The sequence below is a fragment of the Pseudorca crassidens genome, chromosome 5 (assembly GCF_039906515.1).
Source record: "Pseudorca crassidens isolate mPseCra1 chromosome 5, mPseCra1.hap1, whole genome shotgun sequence".
NCBI lineage: Eukaryota > Metazoa > Chordata > Mammalia > Artiodactyla > Delphinidae > Pseudorca > Pseudorca crassidens.
Window position 1 is genome coordinate 84,255,509 of NC_090300.1, and position 25,018 is coordinate 84,280,526.

A 25,018-nucleotide genomic window follows, 5' to 3' on the forward strand; every position below is an offset into this window, starting at 1 on the left:
TTTTAAAAAGCTTAACCTGAAGATTCCCATCCCCACCCCAACTCCATTACGTTGGTGCTGGAAAGAATGAAGCTTCTTCCATAACTTCTTTTTCCTAGAGAAACCTCTATAAAAAAAACCCAAGAAAGTGGTAAAAAGAAAAGTCTGTGTGTCGGTACCTTGTGTGTCTCTGTGTTCTTCTGTATAGCTTCTCACATATATGAAGCATTTGAAGTGTGTGATAAATGAATAGATTTTCTGTAGCTTTTTGGGATGTAATTCTGTAGTAAATGTCATGTTAGTTTGATAATGTGTGAATTTCTCCACTACTCTTACTACCATCCACTCTCTCTTCTTGTTTGTTCCCTCTAGCATTTCCACCAATAGACTCTGCTCACTTGGGATTGAGGTGACAGTCCACCTGCTTACACTGGATTTTCTGGCTCATAGATGCCTTCCTTACACATTTATTTCTGCTTGTTCTCCTAAGCCTCTTAAGGCCTTTGACACTGAGTTAACTTTGCAGTTTCTCTCTACTATATAGCAATGAAGTTATAATAAATCCTTTTTGACTGCTTCCAGTTTGACCATGGAATTACTGTATTTTCAGAATTCAGGCAGATGAAGCCTTGAATACTTAATCCTTTCCATAGAAGTATAGCTGGCCTTGCCAGACACTGTCTTATCTGTAATTGCCAATAGGCTAACATTGCATTTCTTTCTCCCTTAGTTGGTCAGAAAATACAATATGGCCTCAAGGGGTGCTGGTGCGACACAGCAGGTGCTTATATAGAGCCATGGGGCCTTACAACGTGGCAGTGCCTTCAGACGTATCCCATGCCCGCTTTTATGCAAGTACAGCTTATTTCTTTTCAAACATAAGCTTAGGAGTAAGTGTTAGGAGGTTACTCTGTGTGTAAGCATCTAGCACAGTGTGTAGCACATACTAGGAAATTAAGACAGGGTAATTATTTTACTACTATAATGGCCTCTGTCCTTTGGAAATATCTTCTGAAAGGCAGATTGAAGGTGAAAATACCTATTTCTCAATTTTAATAGCTTGACTGATTTCTCTAGTTACATTGGAATTTGTTGAGTCTAGTATTACTTGAAACAAGTACACAATTATTTAAGACTTCCATTTTTCATCTTACAACTTTTATTTGTAGTAGTTTGGTTTAGTGGTGTCCTTATAATATATCTGTGTATCTTTAAGCAATATTTAATATAGTAATAATGTGATGGTTTTATTTTTTGGTATTTGTCATATGTATCATCTCCTTAAAATACTTTGACTTCCCCTTTGAAACTCAGGCAAATGCCATGATCTGTGGCCTTTTACCTTCTCTTGGATTAAAAGGAAAAAAGGCTTAAAAGTTTAAAAGGAAAAAGCAGTAGACACCCACTAAATCCAGCTTCTGTTCCATTTGAATTTACACCTTGGGTTATGTTCGATTTGATTTTTCACTTTTCCAGAAATTCTGGCTCTAGGAGGCAAAAGTATTTACTTATAAGAGAAAGGCCAGCTGATTGATGGGAGAGGGGAAAAGAAGGTACATTCAGGGAACTGTTTTTAGTAAAAATGTACATAGTGCAGTGCATTGCCTTTGAATGGAGACCATATTCTGAAAAAGAATTGGAGATTTTATTTATTTTTTAGATGCTTGAATCCCTTTCTCCCTCCCATCACTCCCTCCATCCCTCCCAGTTCCTTATGAGGGTACTTGGATTTCCTGGTTCTGCGGGCGTTTGCTACTAAGGGCCTTTTAATTAAATACTGGAAACTTGCATCAGGGCAGGATGCTTATAAATAATATGGTAGGGGAGGGTGGGGCAAGGTGAAAGGCCTTTGAATGAGGGAAATACCGTAATCTCCTAGACTCCTGTGGGATTGCCTTAAGATGGAGGAGTGGACTTAGGTTACAACTACATAAGCATTTGGTTTCTACACAGAATATTTAATTCAGCCAGCTGAGTTCCACAGGCCATTAAGGACATCTGTTGGCTCTTGCAGTCCCCTGGAAACCTACAGTAACCAGATAGTTTATTAAAATTTTCTGCTTGAAATATAAGTATTTTCCTTGCTAGTGTTGGACAGCTGAAGAATCAGGTGGAATCCATAGAAGAAAGATTAAGGAAATTAACTTGTTACTGATTTTGCGTGACCAAAGTAAATCAGTGCTTGTCAAAGTGGTGGTTGGGTCACTTAGAGTCAGAATCTCTGAAGGATCCTAGGAATTTGCAGTATTTGCATATTTGGAAATGATTCTTAGGCACACTGTTTAAGAACACTCACTTAAAATGTGCCTATTACCTGTAGCTCTGGCTGTCCTCACATTTTTACTCATTCGGTTTATAGCTTACCTGCACATTTAATTATAATTGTTATAATTGCCACAGAATCTGAAATTGCCTGATTTTTTTTTTAGAATGTTAATTCTGAGCCAATTTTATACATGATATTACTGGAGATCATGTAATAAAACCCGGGTTAAACGTGTTCTTCCTCCCGCAGAAGGATCCTGAGAACCAGTTACCTTTCAGAGCTGTCATGATGATTTGGTTTTATTCTCAGATTCGAGTCCTGAGGTCTAAATTATTCTTTTAGATCTGATATACTACCATTATCACAGTTTGCATTCTTTGACCTCTATCTTCCTATTCATAATACATTTTTATTAGTCAACCAGGATTTAGCCTCTTAGACTGAAGAATTTGGTGGGAATGAAAACAGGTCTGTTTTTAGCCAAACTCTAATTCTGACTAATTTTTCCTTCCTTCCTCATTGTTCTGTCTTTGTTCACCCTACTTATCAATACCCAGAAAAACTGAACAAAATAAAACAGACAGCATGGTGGGTAACAGTTTAAGAAAAAAATTAAGAAATTACTGTATTGATATTTCAACTTATATTACCACTGCTCCCTGCAGACTTGTCTTGTGTAGGTGTTTATGTCTTAGACCAGCCCACAAACTAACAATGATTTTTGTATTTTTAAGCGGTTACATTTTAAGTGGTTATGAGTTACCTACATATAATATCCTCAGTTTTTGTCTCTTGACTTGAGAGTCTAAAATATTTCCCATTTGGTCCTTTATCCAGCCCCTGTCTTAGATAAATAAATATACTTTTGGTTATCTGAAATAAAATATATACCTAAGATAAAATCTAGGAAAAATGTTTGAGGCAGAGTTCTTTTGGATATAATCCCTTTTCATGTCTCGGGGTGTTGAAATAAAATGTATTTCATTATTACTTGAGCAAAAAAGAAAGGGTTTGGGTCTCTATAGCAAGAAATAGCCTGATTGATACTCAATAAGCAGATCTGCTTGTTAGTGCACATAGGAGCCTGTAAATATGAAATGATTTTAGAAGAAAAATGTGAGAATAACTGCAGTCTTTTCTATGAAATAACATTTTGCTTTTTAACTTCCTTACAGTTCCTGTTTCATCGTCCATTAAGGCTGTTAAATCTGCTTATCCTTATTGAGGGCAGTGTTGTCTTCTACCAGCTCTATTCCTTGCTGCGGTCGGAGAAGTGGAACCATACACTTTCCATGGCTCTCATCCTCTTCTGCAACTACTATGTTTTATTTAAGCTCCTCCGGGACAGAATAGTATTAGGCAGGGCATACTCCTATCCACTCAATAATTATGAACTCAAGGCAAACTAAGCTGCCTCTCAACGGTGAGGGAGAACTCAGATAAAAATATTTTCATACGTTCTATTTTTTTCTTGCGATTTTTATAAATATTTAAGATATTTTATATTTTGTATACTATTATGTTTTGAAAGGTGGGGAGGGCAAGGGACATTAAATGTATCCATAAACAAGATGATGTGATCTTTCATGTGTTAGTATATCTGAATAATATACAGAGGAGAGGTGTGCCTCTCCAGTAAAGAGATTGATTTGTTTGTATGGCTCTGGAATAACTTATTCACTTATGAACACATCTCATATATCACTTGACACAGTACCTTTTGTGTGTCTACTTTCCTTCTAGTCTTTCTCATTATCTTTAGTCCTTAGCTGGCCTTATTGCTACAGAAAGAGAGAGATCAGTGGAGTTGCCTGACAGCACTCATTGTCTTTTTTTTCTGATTGGCAGATAGTATTGGAATGCATGGGGCAAAAGTGGGTTTTCGTCCTGGTGGGGTTCTCTTTGCTGCCTACTGGGAGGAAGCATTTCTAAGGTAGGAACTCAGCATTCTATCTGCTGTATGACATTTAAATATACTTTTGTGTAAGCTCTTATGTCCTGAAACAGGATATTGTTCTCATTTTCCCTGTTCTTTCACTTCTTTTGCTTGTAAAGATTTTCCTTTTATTGTTAGCTGTTTTGAAAGAATACTTTTTAGGACAGAATAGAGTGCCCAAACTTATGAAGGAGCTGGTGTGTGACTAGATCAGTGGGAGAAGATGAGCACATATCCCCTGGGCTGGGGTCTGGGCAGGTTGAAGACACCAAGTTACTGGAGGAATGGATGCAGTCTAGCAGCAACTCTGCTACAGAGGCATGTTTAGAGTTACCAGCAGAAGTGAAATATGAGAATTTACTTTTTTGTCCTCAGGTAGTTTGATCTGTGTGTGTTTTGAATTTCATACTCCAGAACCTTTATGTCTGTGAGCATTAACCCCTTTCAGTCCATTTTCTTGAGAGGTGATATACTTAGTCAGTTGATGTCACTAGTCATCTGAATTTCTGAGGCCTTGTCTTGAGAGCCTGAAATATATTCTCATGTGTTTTCTATGCTCACTTTGGCTTTTTTACACTGAAACACAATATGGCTTATGAAGTAAAAAAAAAAACAAAAAATCACGTAATTCATAAACTGGCTCTGAAAACCGTTCTTGCAGAAGAGTTCCCAACAGGTTTTCAGCAAAGGCAGCATTGTGAGGAGTAGGTGTGTGTACAGCTACCCAAGGTGACTACTATGTGTGACCATTGTTTCCTTAAATATTTTGATGGATACACTTTTTTTTTTTTAAGTTACATAATTTGGCAGTCAATATGAGTGTATTCAGTCATTCAACAAATACGTGTTGGCCACCAGGCACTATTTTATGCACTGGGGATATAGCAGTGAGTGAGAAAAGCAAAGGCCCTACCTCAAGAGCTTACCATGTGGGGGGCGGGGGGTGCAAAATATGCTGTAAACAAACATATAATTTAATGTCTCCTGGTAGTAGCAATAGGTGTGGTAAAGCAAAAATTAAAAACAGATCAAGGAAATAGAAAGTGCTAGGAATGGCATTGCTAGAAGGCATCTTTTTTTTTTTTTAATAAATTTATTTATTTATTTATTTATGGCTGCGCTGGGTCTTCGTTGCTGCGCCTGGGTTTTCTCTAGTTGCGGCGAGTGGGGGCTACTCTTCGCTGCGGTGCGCGGGCTTCTCATTGCAGTGGCTTCTCTTGTTGCGGAGCACGGGCTCTAGGCATGCGGGCTTCAGTAGTTGTGGCTCGCGGGCTCTAGAGCGCAGGCTCAGCAGTGTGGTGCATGGGCTTAATTGCTCCACGGCATGTGGGATCTTCCTGGACCAGGGCTCGAACCCGTATCCCCTGCATTGGCAGGCGGATTCTTAACCACTGTGCCACCAGGGAAGTCCCTAGAAGGCATCTTCGAGGAGATGATTTCTGAGCAAAGATCAGATGAAGCAAGACTGAGGAGAATTCCATGTTACAGTAACAGCAAAGTGAGTGCCCTCAGGTGGGAATAATTTTGGTACATTGGAAAAATAACAAGATAACCAGTGTGTTGGTTGTTTTTGTAAAGTGGTTCAGCCTAAATATGGTGGTTCTTGAGTGGGGGAAGGTGGGAGAGCTGCCATCTCAATATTCTTTCCTTAGGGTCTTGAAGATATGCTTCTTTTGACTAATATTTTGGTGAGATTACTTGACAGCTAAGAGCAAAATGGGTGGCCTGGGCATAAAGATGTCTCATCACGATGGCCCCAGACTGGTTCTGTCATTGAAAAGTAGCCCAGATAACTGGGCTAATAATAGACTAGTCTATTATTAGAGATAATAGACTAGTCTTTACACGCCGGCTCAGCGGCCATGGCTCACAGGCCCAGCTGCTCCGCGGCATGTGGGATCTTCCCAGACCGGGGCACGAACCCGCGTCCCCTGCATCAGCAGGCGGACTCTCAACCACTGCGCCACCAGGGAAGCCCAATAGACTAGTTTTGAAAGCTGACATGATTCCACCTTCTGGTTTGACCTGTCTTGGCCATATTCTAAAGAAGTAGCACAGGAGGACCAGATGCCAACCTGGCCAAACAAATGAGTGAATATAATAAATAAAAATTAATTTTGACTAAAGGAATTGCAAAATGCCCCCCTTCTCCTTCCAGATATGACAGCATCAGGGAGATAAAACCCTTCAGTTCATCACGCTTCTACTCATTTTAGCTGACATTTGTAGATGCCACATTCAGATGGGGGAGAGAAGAATTACTAGTTACCTGTGTATCCTATTACTTAGGGATCATGTGATATAAAGGACACCATCTTTGTTTAGTGATAGGGGGAGATGCATGCCCATTAAAGAATGGCCTTTTTTTTGTAATTGTTAAATATTGGGAAATGGTATGTGGAAAAAATGGTATAGCAAAAGATCAGTTAGGTGAACTTGGGATACTGGAAAAGGAAAGAAGTTGCTTGACCAGTTGTCTGGGTGGCTTAAGGTGAGTAAATGTGTCAGAGTAGAGGAGGGTAGTTCACAGGCATCATTAGCATGATGGAAACGTTTCTCAATATCCTGTTTACTCTGATTCCATGTTTTATTCCCTAAGCTGCTTTCCCTCCCCTCCCTATCGGTTACCTCCACACCACCCCTCTCATTTCTATTTACTGAGCAATTACTATGTGCTAGATACTGCTGAGTGCCAGAGATACTCATGTTCAGAGTGCATTTACTAGAAGGCAAAAAAGTAAATAATGGTAACACAAATGTGCTCAGTCAAGGAAGTATATGCAAGAGACAGAATTAATGCAGGAAAATGATCAACTTTGCTGGAGCTGCAGTGTCAGGGAATGCCTCACTGCATCAGTAACACACATGATGCATTTTGAAGCAGCACTAGTTTACCACAGAGATGAGAGAGGGAGGGAGGGCTCATGCAGTGGGAACAGAAGAGGCAAAAACTCGCATAGACTTGCACTAAGTTTTTAACTAATAGTTCAATAATGCTAAAGAGCTAGGCAAGGAATAGATTACAGAGGGACTCGAGTTCCACATTAAGTGGTTTGGATTTTTATTATCTTGTAGGTCACAGATTGTCAAAGGAGTGATCCTTGGGCACTGCATCAGATCTACTAAGTCAGAATCTTGAGGGTGAAGCCCAGTAATACATACTTTTCACAAGTACTTCAGGTAATTCTTAAGTGGACAGAAGGCTGGGGACTTTTGTAGACAGAAGCTATCTAATGAGAGATTTTAAGCCGAAGACTTAACGATGACCCAAAGAGTTTGCAGGTCAAGGGTTCTGGAAGTGTAATTTTTGGACCAGCAGCATTGGCATCACCTAACTGGGAACTTGTTAGAAATGGGAATTTTCAAGCCCTAACCCAAACCTAACAGTCAGAAACTCTGGATGAATACCTAGGTCTGTTTGAACACACACTCCAGGGGATTTTGATGAGAACCACTATCCTGTATTAGGTAACTTTGGCAGCAATATGTAGGATAGGTTTGGAGAATGGGAGGATGTGAGAATTGGCAGGGAGGCCAATTAGCCAACTATTTAAAAAGTCCATATAAGAGAAAATGGGAAAAGTTGGGGTGGGGTGTCACCACTGTGTGATAGAAAAAGCCACGGACATGAATAAGATAATGTAGGGAAAGTATGTACAGTGAAAAAGGAAGGACAGAATTCTGATGACTAGCAACATTTAAGGGCAGAGGAAGAGGAAGCTTTCAAATGAGCAACACTAAGGAAATGGAAGTCCAAGAGATGAGGTGAATTAGAGTTTCAAGAAAGGAATGATTACAGTATCAAATATAAAAGGTAAGTCAGGAGACTAAGAATTGACTGTTGGATTTGATTGTGAGACCACTGGTAACTTTAGTAAGAGAAGTTTAATGAAGCAGTGAGGGTGGAGCTCGGGTGGCAGTTGGTTCAGAGTAGTGAATTGGGAAGAAGGAGCCGTTTGGAAGAGGAATAGCGCTTCTCCTGAGTTAGAAAGGAGTTTAGGGACACACGTATGAATAAGGGAAGTGGCAATGTATCTGATAGCATAAACTTGTTAAGTAAGAAGTAATTATGTTTTCAAAGGAGTGGTCCATCTGGGAGGGGGAATAGCCTTTATGAGTTTTGGGAATGAGGCCACTGCTGAGGTGGTAAACCATAAATTTACAAAGGCTTTCTTCATGGTTTTACGATTTTCTGTAGTCTAACTCAATAGACACAGTAAAAGGGTAGTAAGATGGGTGGTAAGAGTCCTGGTCCTGGTTTGGAGGTTTGCCAAGCAGGTATAGCTGAAGGACTAGTAGCCAAGGGAGTTATGAGAATAGCTGAGATGATGCACCTTGGGGTTTGGAAAGGCTGGGGAAGAAGAATGAAGTCTGGTGGAGTACTGGCCATCAGAAAGAGCAGGGCTGGGTCGGGCATTAGTGATCTTGAGCAAGTAGAAGGAATAAAGGAGCAAAGATAGGAGTTCTGAGAAGAATATGGGAGTTCAGGATCATAGAGTTCTGGGTTAGGAAACAGCCTGATGTGTACCCCTGGAAGCAGATGGTCAAAATTCAGTAGAGGCAAAAGCCGTAAGCAGTTGTGGCAAGGGTGTAGGATGAGTTTTCCTCAAGAATGTTGAAGTCATCCAGGATGACGATGGGACAGGAGGTAGAGAGTCTGGTGCCGAAAACTGGGAAATCTGGCACACGGACTACATCATGGCCACAAAGAACAGAAAAGGTAAAATCGCTGGATGCCATAAATTTCAGTAATGAGATTTTTGCATGAGATGGGAAGAAACGGTGCAGAAGCAGGAGTGGGAAACTGGATAAAATTTCTGGGCTTTTTGTAGTCTGTGTAATGTGGGAAAAATGGGCAGGGAAAGAAGCGTCCTCAGGTGAGTGTCAACTTTTACTGAACTCTAAGAAGTGGAGGCAACATTCAGTGAAGAGATTCAAGGAGAGAAGCACTCTAGAGGAACTGGAGGAAAGATTAGGAGTGAGGGGAACTGTGTGTTGCCAGTTTGGCAGGGGGGAAGAGTGGTAGGCTTACTCAGAGAAACAGAGAAGTGTGGGGATCTGGGAGTATATAGGATAAAAGGCATTTATGGCAGCAATGAAGGAACAAGAGCAGGCCTGAGTGGTGTAAAGTTCTAAATAGAATATTGCTGAAATGCTAGAATTTTAATACCCTTGGCAACAATATTTTTCACTGCAAATATCACCAAGTTGTGAGCCTAGGCTGTATGATTGTTTTTTTAAGGGCCTGTCATTTCAGCTCATTGAGTGCCTCTCTCCCCTCCCCCAGACCCCTTCTGTGATAATATATGCCACGATAGCAAACTTTTGCTTTTTTTCCCTCAGAGCACCATTAACAAAAATCACTGAAAAAAATAGTCCTCCCTGACTAATTCAAGAAATAGAAAAATTGAGTTCACATCTTTGCAGGTAGACCCACATAACTCCTTAAGCTGTGGAGTTTTGAGAAGTAATAGCTTTTTTTCCTTCTCATTTTTCATGACAACATCCATTGATTTATACTGGGTATATTGGGTGACATGTATGATTGCAACAGTAAGAGAGTGAAGTTGCAAATATTTGACAATTATTAAGATGTAAAATAACAAAGCAAGAAAATTTCACTGAAGCAAATGATCAGGACTTGTGCTGTGAGGAGACCAAACCTTGAAGTAATAAAAAATGACATCAAACAGAACAAAGTAGAACAATGAGCCTGAATGCATAAAGTCCACTTTTCCTATTATTGATTTTGCTGATCCCATGTCCTCTAGTTCATAGTGCCGTCATGAGCATTATGTTTTATATCATTTATTAGAGTACATTTTTAAAGGATAACAATCTTTTAATTACACTTAAATGTCTCTAAGGATAGGTTTAATATTTATGCTTTTTTAATCAATAGAAGAACATTTTGATTATATCTTTGGAAACATATTTGTCAAGCTCAACAAACAGCTGAAATCACGTGGCTTTCTAATAGACTCCTTTGAGAAAGTGCTTTACCTTACAGAATTATAAGCCAGGAAGTACTATGGCATTAAGTTAATGCAAAGCATTGTGATTCATCCAGTAAAACACATGGCTCTGAATTTCATAGGTTTCGTATATGTAACTACATCCTCCTTCGTCCTCATAGAAGTGATCCCTGCATTGCTCATGAACTTCAACGCTACTAAATGTGTGCCAGTTGATCAGTGGTGGCCCCAATTTTATCCTATATGGACTTACCCTGATCTTAAGCAATCACCCTTCTACCATCTCCCATTCCTCTCCATGCTTGGCAAGCTGCTTGCTCCCTCTTCTAGTCTAACTTTGCTAGGAAAGGTGTTGACAAAGGAGGACACATGCTTTGTCATTCCACATTTTGAACTGACCTTCCTGCTGGAAATGCCTGAAATCATACTCCTGGCAACATTTAACCCCAAGATTCATGTTGTCATCAGATAGGACAGGTCATGGTAGAATGTAGTCCTAATCAATCCTGGTGGGAATTGGACCTACCCTGAACCTCTCCCATTCCAATCCCAGACAAATGAATCTTAGGTTTCCCAGTAGCTCTTCAGGCAGAACACAAGACCTGTGTAGACAATCGACTGGCCCACCCAACTTTAGGCAAATGTGATTATCATGTGCTAAACATTAGACATGAAAGTAACAATTTATCTTGGACCTATGAGTTCATCATCAACAGGAGTTAACCCATTTTGTGATGATGGAAGTGTCTAAACCCCCCCCTCTCAGGGAGTATGGAACCCTGATGTTACCTGGCTCATTTGCCGAGATCCAACAAGACTTCACAGCCAAACTAATTAAGACCATGCAAAACCTCAGAACTATTTATTCTTAGTTACCACTCGCTAAGTTTTTAAGTGATCAAAGCAAAATTCTCAGCACCTGAATGTCTTCCTGGTACCTTCTACTGGATTTGTAATTGTGTTTAATTTGATTAAAGTCAGTAGGTAACTTGAACACTATTAGCAATCATATTAAAAGATGCTAAGTTGCTACCTGTTTTCCCCTGCTGCTTTCATTTGGTAACTTAATGGTTCTAGATCTTGCTCCTGGTTGCTTATAGGCTATTTCATTTGCTACCATCCCTCTCCCCTTTTTCATTAGACTCTTCAAGAATTTCAGAGTTCTGAGGTACCCAGCGCAATATTACTAAACTCTTGATAAATATTGTCTGTTGAGGAGGAGGATGTTTACATTTTTAATCTCCCCAGAATTCAGAATTTTGCCTTGGCCAATATTTTGAATTTTAGGGCTTAGATTAGGCTAACAGTGTCTTAATGGGGTTTTTGATCAGGACCCTTCATATTCCATTTGAAGCAGAGAATAAAAACTAAATTCCCTCTACCTGGTACATTTTGGCAAAAAAAAAAAAAAAAAAAGGTTGGCCTGGGAGGGCCATTTTGCCAATAAATATAGGTTATTATCTTATTAGGCAACCATTAACACTGAAGGAAACATTAGAATATGCATGCATTTCACTTTAAATTCAGGATTTAAAATCAGCCCCCCCCCCCCGTTTTGATGACTCATAGTTTATTTGAAGGTGCCTTTTGAGAATTTGTTTCTGTAGCCCTTTCTAGGGCACCATGTAGATCCTCCTATAAATAGCAGCACCTCTTCTCTCCTTCCCCTAGATGGAAGCAGGCAGTCTGGTTTTCATCCAGCCATTCTCAGGGGGTTCATTTTTCAGTCCCAAGTGGATGACCAAATAGGTAATCTCAGGAGATTTGGGGGGAACAATTTCAAGGGGAAAATGTAATGAGTTTTCCTTGTCATGGAACGGAATTTCGTCAGTGCCAGGCTAGCCCCAGCTCACAGGAAGTTTATGATTATGGAGAGGTCCATACTTTAGCAGCAGGACACTGACCAAGAAGGTGAGTCAGCTTCCAAGGCCTTCTGGATTGATTGGCTGGGAAAGCTCAGAGTAGGGAATATCTCCAGACAGTTGTCACACACACTGTGTGTGCGTGATGACATGTGGATGATATCCACACACTCACACTTCTGAAGATGATGCTACAAATGAAAGATGTCAGAGTCTAAGGAACATGGCAGTCATTTAATCAATCTACATAGGTGCCTCCAGTTGAACTCACTTGTTATTATGGAAATGGTGGCTTCTCAGTCTATCCTCAAATAAAAATATATCCTCTAAGTGTTACAAACATTTTAAATAATCATAAAATAGTTTAAATATTTCATTACTTGGCTCAGAGTTCTGATGGTGAAGCAAAGTGCAGTTCCCTCCCTCTCTCACATCCTAACTGGAACATGGTCTTTATCAAAATGTAGACACCACAGTGTACTGATATCGACATAAAGCCTGTCTGCCACATTTTCTGATAAGGCAGAAATGTACTTTTCAAATCTCCTAAACACGGCTTTCCTCATCTGGCACCACTATATTCCTTCACCTTTCTTGCCTAGGGGAAAAATGCTATCTATACCTCAGGACTTTTCTTACGGGTTTACATCTCCTTGGCTGTTGGTCCAATGTCTGCTCACCCAATGCAAAAACCACTGACCAGAGGCCTATTAACTGCTCCCCTTGCTCACTCAGTGCCCTCTGAGAGCAGAACTCGTCAGCTGGCTTGCCGTTTATCTGTCACAGACACTGGCTTAAAAGGTATAGGACAAGATTTCAAAACTCTCTGTAAGGCTTCTCAGGGAAGAAGGGAGAGAGGAATATGTATCTGTTGCAGGACATCAGCTTTCAGTTTCTCACTGGAGGAGGTAACTTCAGTTCAGCCCCTACCCAGCCCATTGCCAGCCTTGGTTGTGAGGTCTGCCCAGAGGTACTGCTAGCTCTTAGAGAAATGTCTGCAGCGATTGAGCTTCTGGACAGAGTTCAGCCAGCCTTGAACCTGAAAAGAGGTGCATAGAGCTAAAAATAGGTCCTATCTTTCTTTGTTTCTCAAACAAGATAGTTGTCTTAGAAGGTTTGAAAGTGTTGATACCATGATGGGTTTTGCATTGCGAAGGGCTCCTGTGAAGCCCTTTTTGGAAGAGCACCAAAAATCTGCCAGCAGGTTATGTTAATTCTCCTTCCTCTCTCCAGCTGAAAAGGAAAGAACCATTTGAAGTTCCAAATAACTGAAATAAAATCAGATTGGTTTATTGCTTCTGCTTGCATATAGACAGAAGAGCAAATTTGAGTGGCTGGGGTGGGTGCTGGATGAAGGGAATTATGGAAGGGGGAGGGGTGTCTCAAATCTGCTCTTGACCAATGGAGGGGGAGGGAGGAAGGAAGGTACCCACTGGCTAAAATGAAATACATTTTCAAGAAGGGCAGCTCTCACCAAGCGGGAGTGATGGCCACCCTGCAAGGGTTCTTCCCGCTCCTCCTAGGGCTCCCCGCTTATCCTCTCTGGTGCTCTGGTCCCAGCCTAGTGTGGAAGGAGAGTGAAACTGAGCTAGAGGTGTTTTCTGTGAAAGTCCCACCAATTTATTAAACACTTAATGTTTGGAGGGTTCTGCCTATGTGTGAGGCTTTCCTCTTACAATCTGTTCGTGAACTCTGATACTGGAAGGACAGCAGATCACTATCTCATACTAAATGAAGATTTAGCACATTTCATTGAGGTAACCCTCAGCTCAGCCCCCACCCTGCCCGACTACTGGATTTATAAATCACAGGGCAGGATCATGGCAGCTGGAGTCCCAAATTAATAAAAGCCAGAGCCGGAAAGTCTTCTTGGATTGTGCCAGTCTCAGAGTTTGCTCTTGAGTATAGATTCTGATTTTCTGTGCTGGTATACGGAGCCATCTGGGATAGATCTGCAGGGATTCCAGGGCAAGCACGGCTATATTCACCCACCTGGATGTCTAAGTGTACGTTAGTTTGCATTTCCAAACCTGCTTCTACTCTGGATAGTACACTTTTACAAAGCTTATCAGAAAACTGGTCTAAAAGAACACATGCTTTAAAGAGCATTAAAAAGCATGAAGTAAATAGGAGGCCTTCAAACCTCAATAGCAACATTTTCCAACACAGGCAAAGGATTTCTCTTTCTTTCAAAAGACATCACATCCAGCTCTCAACAGTACTAGATAATGGCAATGGGGGAGTGATGCAACTTATAAGCCCCAAATATCACTGGAGGCCAGCATTTCATCCTTTTCCCTAACCTGACTTTTCCCTGCCTGCTCAAATAGGCTTATTTAAATGTCATCTCTTGGTCCTTCCCTTGACCTCTCTCCTGGCAAATGGCCTAATTAATAAATGGTCAAAAGGCTGAAGAAAGAGAAGAGGCCAAAATAAGCCCGAACTTGGATAACCTCTGCCTGGAATAAAGGCAAGTTGCCGCTGTAATAACTTCCAGATGAATCATGACATTTTCTCAGACACCAGCAGATGAACTGATGTCATTCTATTTGCCTCCCACTTCTGCCATCCAGAATCACTGATCTCCGCTGGGGCTGGTAAAAACAGCTTGTTGAGGTCTCCAGTCTCTGGCCATTCTTAGGGATGGTCATTTTATTCCTAAGTGTAACCCCTTCTGGTGTGACCCATGTGTTTTCTGCCAACTCCCCACAAAGAAGGCCAGGGGAAATTGTCTGGGTGGGACTTCTGATAGGGGACAGCAGGACCTTGGAATCTGTCACTGTAGATGAGGGGGGCGGGTGGTCCATGATGGGGAAAGGAGGACTGAATAAGATTAGGCTCTGAGGTCTTCCTGGTCTTGACCTGTGGAAAGGCTTAGAACCCCCTGATGGTCGCTCTATTTTTGAAGAAAGAAGGTTGTCCCCAGATGGCTCTGTCTCTGATGTGCGCTTTCTACATTGCACTACTGCATCCTGAGTGGAGAGCAGGTTAACTAACCCTGGTTCTGGAGAAAGGGTGGATCCCTCGCACATGCGAGATGCAGTGGCATCCACTGGCAAGGACTCAATGGCTCCTGTATCTTGCTTTGGTTTCTCTTCCTTTGGGCTTTCCAAGGAGGAGAGAGAAGCATCTTGGGCAAGTTTCTGAGAGGTTCCACCAGTTGAGCCGGGTTCCTCTTGGTTCCTCTCCAGGGGCTGAGCCCCACTCTCCTCTGAGCTCTGAGAGGGCAGGGGCTGTGGGATCTGGGTGTACTGAATCTTGGGTGGAATGACTGGGACTGCCCTGGCCTGGCACATTTTGACCATGAAGGAGGTTCTCACAGCTGACACACTCACAGGAGCTGAGTTACGGCGGCCCGTCAGGGCATGAGCAACAATGTCCAGGTCCTGAGAGTCCTGGGAGTAAACCCTCCAGGGGTCTACTTTACAGTGAGATGAGGTCATCCATGTGATCTTTGGGTCTCCTGGCTCAGAGAGCTGCATTCCAGGTGAACCAAATGAGGCCACATTCTCAAACCGGAAGAGGTCAGTGATGGGAATGGCAGAGTCCAAGTTGAGAGAAGAAGGCCTATTTTTCCCCTTTAGGGGCCCACATTCAGTGCTCTTCAGCTGTAACTTTGGGGGATGCTCTCCAGTTGAGGTGCTGTCTTGCACACCCGGTGAATTCTCCTTGCTGTTTTCTGGCCCAGGATCACTACCTTGCTCAATTTGAGGGTTGTGTGTCCCCAGGTGTGTCCCCAGTTCCTTTCCCTCTGCTAGACTGACAGGGCTGGATTCTGCTGATTTGGGCTGCAAACCACCTGGTCCCTTCTGGTTGTGAGGAACCTCTGTCCTTTTCAGGCCAGAGAACTCTTGAAAGGACCTCATGGCTTTCTCATCCCATCCAGTAATCTCGCTCCTGGGTGCCAAGGGCTGCAGAGGGTTGGAATTCCTCTCTGCTTCAAGATTAGCACAGCTGCTGGAGGAGGAACCCTCAAGAGTCCACTGGCTCTTAACCGTGGTTTTGCCATCTAGAGAATGGCTCTGGCGAAGGCTGGGCCTGTGGGAAAGCCTCTTCTCCAACCGGTGGCCCTGGGGGCCCTGCATCTGGGCCTCTTGTACATCTTTAAGGGTGGGTGAGTGCAGGGGACTTGTCACCCACTGGGGCTCCTCCCAGGGCTCCACCATCTCCAGACCATGCTGGGCAATGTCTGTCACAGTGTCATCTTCATCACAGTCTGAGGGCTCCTGTACTAAGTGGGCTACATCCTCCTCTCCTTGTGGAGAAATCTCAACCTCCCTGGTTGGGCTTGGAAAGCTAGAGCCTTTGCCCTCAGAAGCAGCATTCTTTGAATTTTGCTTTTCACTTTGTTCTGAAGAGGCCTCCTCTCCCTGACAAAGACTGGGAATCCCAGGGCTGCCTTTGGACTTCAGCTGATCTATATACGGGTTTGTTCTCAAATTCCCAGATGAGTCTTCTCTCTCAGGGCCACCCTTCAATAGCTGGACTGGAGGCGCCTCGTCCAAAGGAGTTGGAGGAGGAGGAGAAACAGGCAGGAGCAGAGGAGACAGATTCCCTGGGCCCCCCACCTCCGCTGCTGCTTGTGGAGGAGACTTCTCAAATGGAACCATTTCCAGAGGAGTCAGGCTGGCAGGGTCTGGGCGCTGGCCCTTTTCAGGCTCGGATCTATGGAGGATGCTGGTTGTCTCCGACTTCTCTCTACTGGCTGCTGCGGAAGTGCCCTGTGTGCTCTGATTGGTTGGATCCTTAGTCCACTCCTCCAGAGGGGCGGAAACTGGAGCTGGGGCGGAGCCACAAGGCAGGCTCCCAGGAGGCTCCGGGGAAGCAAAAGGCCCTGGACTAGACTCAAGAATAGGCTGAGTCGCGCCGGTCTTTAGAGCAGGTGGGGGCAAGGAGGAGAGTTCCTCCTCAGATTCAATAATTTTCAGCTCTTGTTGAATCTCAGGCCAGATCAGGGCATTGGCCAGATCATCTTCATCCTGAAAAACATCAAGAAACTGATTACTTAGAACCAAAGACTCTCTCGGCGCGGACATCCGCACTGTTTCCCAGGGAGCGTCTAGGGACTGGAGCAGTGCCTGGCGGCGCTAACCTCAGCACACAAAGGATACAGTGTTAGTAATAACTGTGGCTGTTTATTCATGCTTACCGTGTGCCATGACATCATTAACTGTATTTTCTTAATTTCCCCAAGAACTGTAAAAGATAACTACTACTGTAATTACTCCCATTTTAGAGATGAGGAGAACTGTGTTCAAATAGATTAAACATTTTACCAAAGCCACACAGCAGCAGACCAAGGCTGAATTCCAGCTCAGTCTGCCCCAGAACATAAGCACTTAATCCCTGTGCACTGTTGCCCTAATAAAACAAACCAACCCCTGATCTCATATAACCTCAGGTTGACCCGATGGCTCACAAGAATGAGAGTCTCCCAGTGGAATGAAATGGTAACTCTTGTCCTGACACCTGCTTTCCAAATAAATAAAAATAGCTTTCCCCTCTTATTACCAAAGAAATACATACTCCACATGGAAAAAAAGATTTGATACATATGAAAAGAAAGAAGGATGAAAAATAGCAAAATGATATACCCCTAATTCCCCACAGATAACCACTGTTAACTGAGATGGGTGCTTCCTGCACCATCTTATTTGTTGTCCTTGTCTCCCCTCAAGTCCAGCTTCTCTCTGTCCTCCTCGGCTCCTCCCTTTCCCTACACAAAGCCCACAGCTGCAGAAAGGAAAGGGATGAAGGGAGGCCTGGTCAGGGCCAGGGAAGCAAATTTCAGTTCCTTTTGCTTCTTATCTCAAGGCCTAATTCTGTCCCGAGGAGAAGCAGTTTGGGGAGGCATTTCTATCCTGAGGGGCGGACGGCCCTTCTGGGAAGTCTGACATGCTACCCACCTGACATCACTTCTCCCCTGGCTCTGATCACATGTCATTTCACATTACAGTTAATTGGACGCCTGTCTTATCTTTCCCAATGGACTGTGAGTTCCTCCATCAGGAACTGTGTTCATCCATCTTTGATTCCTCAAGGCCAAATGATGCCTGGTATACTGTGACTAACTGCTCAATAAGGGGTCTGTGAATTTAAGTGGGTTCATTGTTTTCTTTTATTTCCTTCTGATAACTGTCCGGGAGTAGGATTACTTGGCCAGAAGGCAGGGGTATTTTTGAGATCTAATTCTACTATACTGCATTTATCTGTGTACATTTCTATTTTGCCTACTAGACTGTGCCCTCCTTCAGGTCAGAGGCATCTCTTTACTCTCTGCAGCTCCTACATTATTGATCTCTTACTAAGAAACAATACATTTAAATGAATAAATGAACATCTAAACTCCCCTCCACCCCCAGTCTGCCACTTCAGTTAAGTGGACCATAGTACATGTTTTGCTCAGATGAGAAACTCATGGGTTGTCCTTGATTCTTCCTTCTCCCTCAGTCCTTATCCAATCCTTCACCAAGTCCTATTCACTTGACCTTCCAAATAGCTCTGAAAGCCTTCCATTTCTATCCCCGGTTCCCCCACTCTAGTCTAAGCCACCATCTTTTCTCCCCTGGTCTGCCACAGACTAGCCTTCTAATTGCCATCCCTTCCTCCTGTCTTGCCCTTCTCCAAGCCATTCTCCTCACAGAATAGAGTGACCTTTAAAAGATAAAATTCGGAGCAAATCAGAAGAGTTTCCTTTGCCCTTAGGTTAAGCTCCAAATCCCTTCCAAGCAACCCTGCCTGACGTGGCTCCTGCTTTGCTCTGAGCCGCACTTGCTCTAGTCCACGTTCCCGTTCTCCAGCCTTGTTCTTATTCCTTGAATGTTTCGTGCTCTTTCCCATTTCAAATTCATGGCACATCTTACGCTTTCTGCCTGAGAGTCTCTCCCTTCCTACTCTGCTCCCTACACCTTTCTCCTAGCTAAGTTCTCAATCTAAATATCTATTCTTCAGAGAAGCCTTCCCTGACCCTTGTGACCCTCCCCCTCTGACTAGGTTGCATCCCCCTGTTATATGCTCCCACAGAACTCATACTTCCATATCACCCTAGAAAAGACTTGGTTAATGACCTTTCACCTACTAAGCTGTCAGCTCCAAGAAGACAGTGATGGTGACCGTCTTGTACACTGCAGTGATCCCAGTGCTCATCAGAGTGTCTGACACAAAATAGGCGTTTAACACGTTTTTAAATGAATGAATGAATTGCCGCTTTTACTTGTTTCCATGAATCCAGCCTGGTTCTCCTTCTAGCATTAACTTCATCTGCTTCTCAAAGCAATGTCATTCATACTTGATCCCTCCCCAGATTCAATCCCCATAATACTCTTTGCAACCTTCTCCTTCTATAAATACAAACACACCTTACAGGAACCCTTATTCAGCCCTCCGGAGGCCACTGTGGTGTGCCTGCACTGCCCTAACTCCCAGTCCACAAGCCTTTTGTGCGTGTCCCAGAAACCAAGTTCCTGGAAGCAAGTTAAAAGGCAAAGTTTTCTTTTCCCCTTTGGCACACTCCTCCAGGTCACAGAGCTATTTATCAAATGTAAGACTCCTCCCTGGATGTCCCTGGAAAACCTCCTCATGACTTCATCTTGAGCAAGGATATCCCCCCCACAAAAGACCTTGGAGAATCCCACCCCTAAAAAGTGGAAAAGGTTTAGTACGCTCTGGCATCATGTTTTAAGTTCTCCAGAGCCATAGGAGGAAGGAGTAGATCCTGAAAATCTTACAGAAGATTTTTACAAATAAACATAGACAACTGTCCATCCAGGATGTCTGGAAGAAGAGAGCTGGCCCCCATGAATGGTCATCACGTTTGGGACCAGGACACGAGAAGCAGGTTTTGCACTGCTTCCGGGATTGAATGTCATTACATTCCCAGGACATGTTACTGGTTTATGGTGACTTCAGGTCAGAAATATTTATAGAGTTGAGTCGGTCCTAGGGAATCTGAGCTGGATGGTTACTTCGTATCACCATAGGATCCCTGACAAGTTCACTGCAAAAAAATCCCAGACCTGATTAGAAGGCTGTGCCGTAAAGTCCCCTTGGCAGAAACTGGTTCTTCAAACAAACAACAGCAACAAAAAACTTTAGCTGGACCAGGCAGTGAGTCCACCTTACCATCTCATGGAGAAACACTGCTTCACCTCTGGCCCCAGGGCTCTCCTGCAGAGCGCTGGATTCCACCTGGCCAGTCTCTCCACCCTCCTCCACCGCCTTCTCTGCATCCAACTTCATCTCTAATTCACTTGAATGTCGAGAGCCTAGGGAGTGTTCTGAGGTTTTCTTCTCCGGTTGGCCGCCTGGCTCCTGGGGAAGGCCTTTGCTGCATTCCAGTGCTCTCACTGCATCTGGTCCTGGCTTAATATTCTCAAGCGCTGCCTTCTTAGGTACAGATGCTGCAATGAGGATGAGAGTTATCAGTGGAAGGAGACTCCCTTCAAGAGAGACCATTCCCCGCACAGTCTTTGTCCCAGACTAGTTCTGTGTCACATGGATGGAGGGAATTCTCCCAGCTCACTGCTCCCTCACATTCTTTACCCTTTCCTCCTACCAATGATCTGTCCTCTGATCCCAGAGTCTCAGACTGTTGGAGATGGGAGGGACCTTGAAGATCATCTAGTCCAGTGGTTTTCGATTGGCAACCGTTTGCCCCTCCCCTCTCCAGGGGACATTTGGCAATGTCTGGAGACACTTTTGGCTCTCACAACCGGGTGGGGGGGAGTGGCTACGAGCATCTAGCGGGTGGAAGCCAGGAATGCTTCTAAATATGCTACAAAGCATAAGACCGCCCCCCACAAGGATTACCCAGTCCAAAATGTCAATAGTGTTGAGGTTGAGAAAGCTGGCGCTAATCCAATCTTTTGCCTGTTGCCTAAGGTCACAGAAACCTGTGATTTACACCAAGCTACAAAGATGTATTATGATTATGATTGCAGCTTCCCGTGTGACTCTTCCCAGGGGTGATCTGCACATCAGTTTGGATATATCTTTATATCTAAAGTGATTAAGCTCTGATCTTAAACATCTACCAAGACACTAGAGAGGGAGGCAGACTTCATGTTTGGCCCCTACTGCCTTGCCTGAAGAAGGTCCTATTTCACTGTATAAGGCTGTTTCCACAATGTAGGATTACAGACTCAGTACTTAGCACAGTGCTTGTTACATAGCAGATCCTCAGTGATATTATTATTGTTTACATTGGAATTAACGAAACCTGAGTTCAAATGCTAGTTTCTCAGTGAATCTAGTAACCTTGATACAATGGCATAATAATATATAATAATATATTACAGGGCTGTTGTGAGGATAAAGTAGATTAGAGAGGCAAAGCACTTAGTACAGTGTCAGACATACAGTAGAAGCTCAGAAAAGTTTACTGATTGAGAATGAACTCTTCTCATTGCCTCTAGTTATGCTGGTGACTTAAGGCCTCTGACCACAGTGCTGGCTTTAAAATCAGACCCAGTAGTAGCATCCTGATGTCAGAACTAATAATGCTTCAGAACTGACAAAGTGCTATTTTCCTCTGCCCATCACTTAGCAGGCTTGTTTTTTGAAATTTAACTTAATTTTTGAATATGTAAAACAACTACAGAGTTGAAAAGTTAAAATTATATAAAAAAGTGGTCTCGGAAAAGTTTTGCTTTCATCCCTGTTGCTTCCATTCTGTTCCACACCCCCACTGTCTCCTGTGGACAACCATTTTTACTAGTTTCTGGTTTATTCTGCCATAGTTCATTTTTGCATATATAAGCAGATACTTGTACCATATATTTTTTATTCCCCACCTTTATTACACAAATTATAGCCTGCGATTTATACTATTCCATGTTTTGCATTTTTTTTCACTTAAGAACATATCTTGAAATCTATGCCATATTAGTAATATAAGTAGGTTAACTGTTCTTTAGGATGTGGGCTAGTTTGAGTTCCTCTCAAAGTAGAGCCTGAGCCAAAGTCCTGGCAGCAGGTCGCTTATTTGAAAGGTGGTCCCAGGAAGGAGTGAGGAGGTGAGACAGTGATGGAGGAAAAATCAATAAGTGGTTACCACAGTGAGCAACCAGAACTCAGTCCCTGGTGACCCTCTGAAGAACCACGAGGAATGTGCCCCATAGTTATTCCACCGAAGGGTGTACGGCTGGGGCATTAATCCCCTGACTCGCATCTCCTATTGGGTGAGAGCTGCCTCAGTTAACTCTCCATATACTTCTGGGCTTTCCTGAGCAAGGGCTGGGTGAGTTCCTCCCTTCAGAAAAAGCCCCGAAAACCAGAAACACAAGGCAGACACTTCAGATACAGTGCCTTCCGTGTGCAAACTGTCCCCCGCAGATGAACAAGAGTTTGAGGAAATGGTGCCGGGCCCACAAAACTATGGACTCCATGGGACTCAACTGTGAGTGATGCACCTTAGTTATTCAATCCATCTCCTAAAGGTGGACATTTGGATTGTTTCCTGTTTTTTGCTATTACAAATAATGCCGTGATGTGCATACACATTCTGTACTTGTGCAGCTATTTATTTAGAATAAATTCTTGGAAGTGAAACTTCTGGGTAAAAGGGTAATGCGTCAGTGATTTTTTTTTTTAATATTTTTTTCCCATTTTACTAAGAACTCTTAGTTGGATGTTTGCCAGTGTCTCTTTTTGTAAAGCTCAGGGTCTTCCAGTCATTGACTGTGGACTCTTAAAGTGAGGAGTGGAGGAAGGGTCTGCGTGACATGTGAGCTTGTTCAGATCACTCACTGTCCTGCTCAAAGCCCTCCTCACTCTGGCTCAGCCACACATTCCCTCTTCTCCACTCCCCTGCGTGACACTGAGCAGACCTGCTACCCCTGACAGGCCTTATACTCCCCTGCTCTGGTCCTCCCTGAGACTCGACTCTAACCCAGTCTTCAAGACGCTAACCTAATAACACCTCTTTTGGAGCCTCCCCAGACCACACTCTCCTTCCCTCCACTTCCTGCAGCACTCACTGTAATAACCCGTGCGGTGCCAAGCCATCAGATTACCATTTTCTTTTCACTTGTATGTGGTGCCCATCCCTGGGTTAAGTTCCTCAGGACAGAGGCAGCATCTATGTCTAGAAACTATCTTCTAAGGGCCTAGGAGTCCAATATATATGGTTGCTGGATACTTGTAAGCTATAAAAGAGTCTCTGTAGCTCAGAAGGGAAGGGCATTGTCAGGTTCGCAGCATGGGATGCTTTATGCATGAAGTGGGTGACCATGGAGACAGAGACTCCTAACGTCCCCTAGTATCCATTCTCTTCCTCATTTTGAAATAGAACCTTCCCTGCCGCTCAGGTTTCGCTAGGTACCTGGCCATCCAGCCAGCGATGCTTCTCAGCCTCCCTTGAAGGTCAGCATGGCCGTGTGAGTTATGGCAGATGGGATGGAGGTGGAAGTGATGGGTGCAACCTCTGGGTCCACCCTTAAGTGGAAGCTGCTTGGGTGCCTCCCCTGGCCGCCTTCCCACAGGCAGGAATGTGGTGGTGGGGGGTTGTTGCGCTCACTTTGACCACACAGGCAGGAACAACATCCCTGGGGACGGCTGAAGGGACCTGGGACCCCAGAGCATCTCCCCGAGCGCATCCACCTACCTCTGGTATGCAAGATAGAAATCAACTCCCATCTTGTTTGAGCCACTGTGTTTTGTTCTCTATGTGACAGCAGCTTGGCCTGTACCTTAACTAACAGAACCATGGGTTTATGAGATAGGCAAAACATATTTTTGTAGGTAGACTCCTGTTTCAGATGCACTAAAATATAACTATTTAAAAGAATTCTTTTGTACATTCCTCAGAAGAAGAATGAGGCAACTCCTAATATCTCTTAGGGTAATTCTGGAGTTTGACTGATCAGGCCTCCTTAAATTTATATGGTTACTCTGACCTCCCTCTAATAAGCATTTCTAGAAGGGGACCCAGAGAGCGTTAGTTGTAGCTTGTAAGTCAGCCCTTTTAGAAGGATCCAGTTTGTGGTCCTTTCCCTCCCCCCCGCCCCCCAACCCAAGGATGGAGGTTACCAAGACGTAGTCTTGAATCACATAGAAGTCAGACAATTAATTACTATGACTAATTGAATAATCCTTTTTTTTTTTTCATTCAAAGCGATCAATGACCTAACTTTCAACACTTTAGTTATAATGCAATACTTACTTGGTATCTCTTACTTTTTGGGTTGCACTGGAATTTTGCCTAGTTTAGCCAAAAGTAGAAGAACGGGTTTGAGCAGAGTGACTAAAAATTTCAATCAGGTAACCTGGAAAATTGTCTTTAATTCTATTTCTTTTATCTATTGCTACCGTACAAAAGAAAGAAAAAATAATTTATTAAGGAAGGTGAAGTTCTTCATTTGGAATAATTATGGAAGAAGATAAGTAACCTACGTGAACCTAATTCCATCAGAGAGAAAGGTGAGGGGCCCTCCGCTGTCGCTGAAACTTTTGGCATCTCCCTCTGGCCATTGGTCCTAGATCCACGTGGCTGCCTCCTACAGGGTCCCTTGTTGTGCCCTGGCTGCCACTAATCACAGTCAGGGAAGCAGACTGGAGTCTCCATCAGTGTCTTTCCGAGACCAATTTGATACAGATTGGGTATTCTGAATTACCGAGAGAAGGAAGGAGAGAGGGAAAAAAAGTAACAGACTGTCTGCCAAAGACCCCTTGGGACCTGGGGACTCTCTCTTTTGGAAAGGACAGCCAATCACATAAAAGCCTTTGGAAACACTTTTTTCGTCAAAGGCTGCACTTCCTCTTCTAACCCTCACTCTGTTCCACCCACAGCAGCCCGTGGAGCATTCTCCAGACAGGGCATCACTTAATTCCCCTATGTTTTTGCTCCTCTTGTGCCCCATCCTGAAGGGAAGGGGGAGGGGAAAGGGACTGATGTTCACTGAGCATCTTCTGAGGGCCACACCCTGAGCAGACATTTCATGAATATTTTCCCATGCGGACCTCATCCCAGCCCTTGAGATAGGAGCCATCCCTGCTCTGCAGA

The 25,018-nt window shown here is 43.4% G+C and overlaps 2 protein-coding genes across 3 annotated transcripts in view; one reads left to right on the top strand and one right to left on the bottom strand.

The window, feature by feature from the left end:
* Nucleotides 1-3,903, top strand: part of TMEM39A (transmembrane protein 39A) — a 30,557-nt gene extending 26,654 nt beyond the window's left edge. The window contains exons 9-10 of one of the 2 annotated variants that reach the window (XR_010943723.1): nt 710-830; nt 3,421-3,438. Coding sequence is in view for 1 of the 2 variants with exons in the window: in XM_067738813.1 (XP_067594914.1) it covers nt 710-830; nt 3,421-3,654 (355 nt within the window). In the remaining variant the exon portion in view is untranslated. Of the gene's footprint in view, nt 1-709; nt 831-3,420 lie in introns of both variants that reach the window. The other variant, XM_067738813.1, reaches the window with a different exon arrangement.
* Nucleotides 3,904-13,287: 9,384 nt separating this feature from the next.
* ARHGAP31 (Rho GTPase activating protein 31) overlaps nt 13,288-25,018 on the bottom strand; it is a 110,382-nt gene continuing 98,651 nt past the window's right edge. Inside the window, exons 11-12 of the mRNA XM_067738811.1 lie at nt 20,140-20,417; nt 13,288-16,997 (exon numbers count right to left, since the gene is read on the bottom strand). Of these exons, the coding sequence (XP_067594912.1) occupies nt 14,559-16,997; nt 20,140-20,417 (2,717 nt within the window). The 3' untranslated portion in view covers nt 13,288-14,558. The remainder of the gene's footprint in view (nt 16,998-20,139; nt 20,418-25,018) is intronic.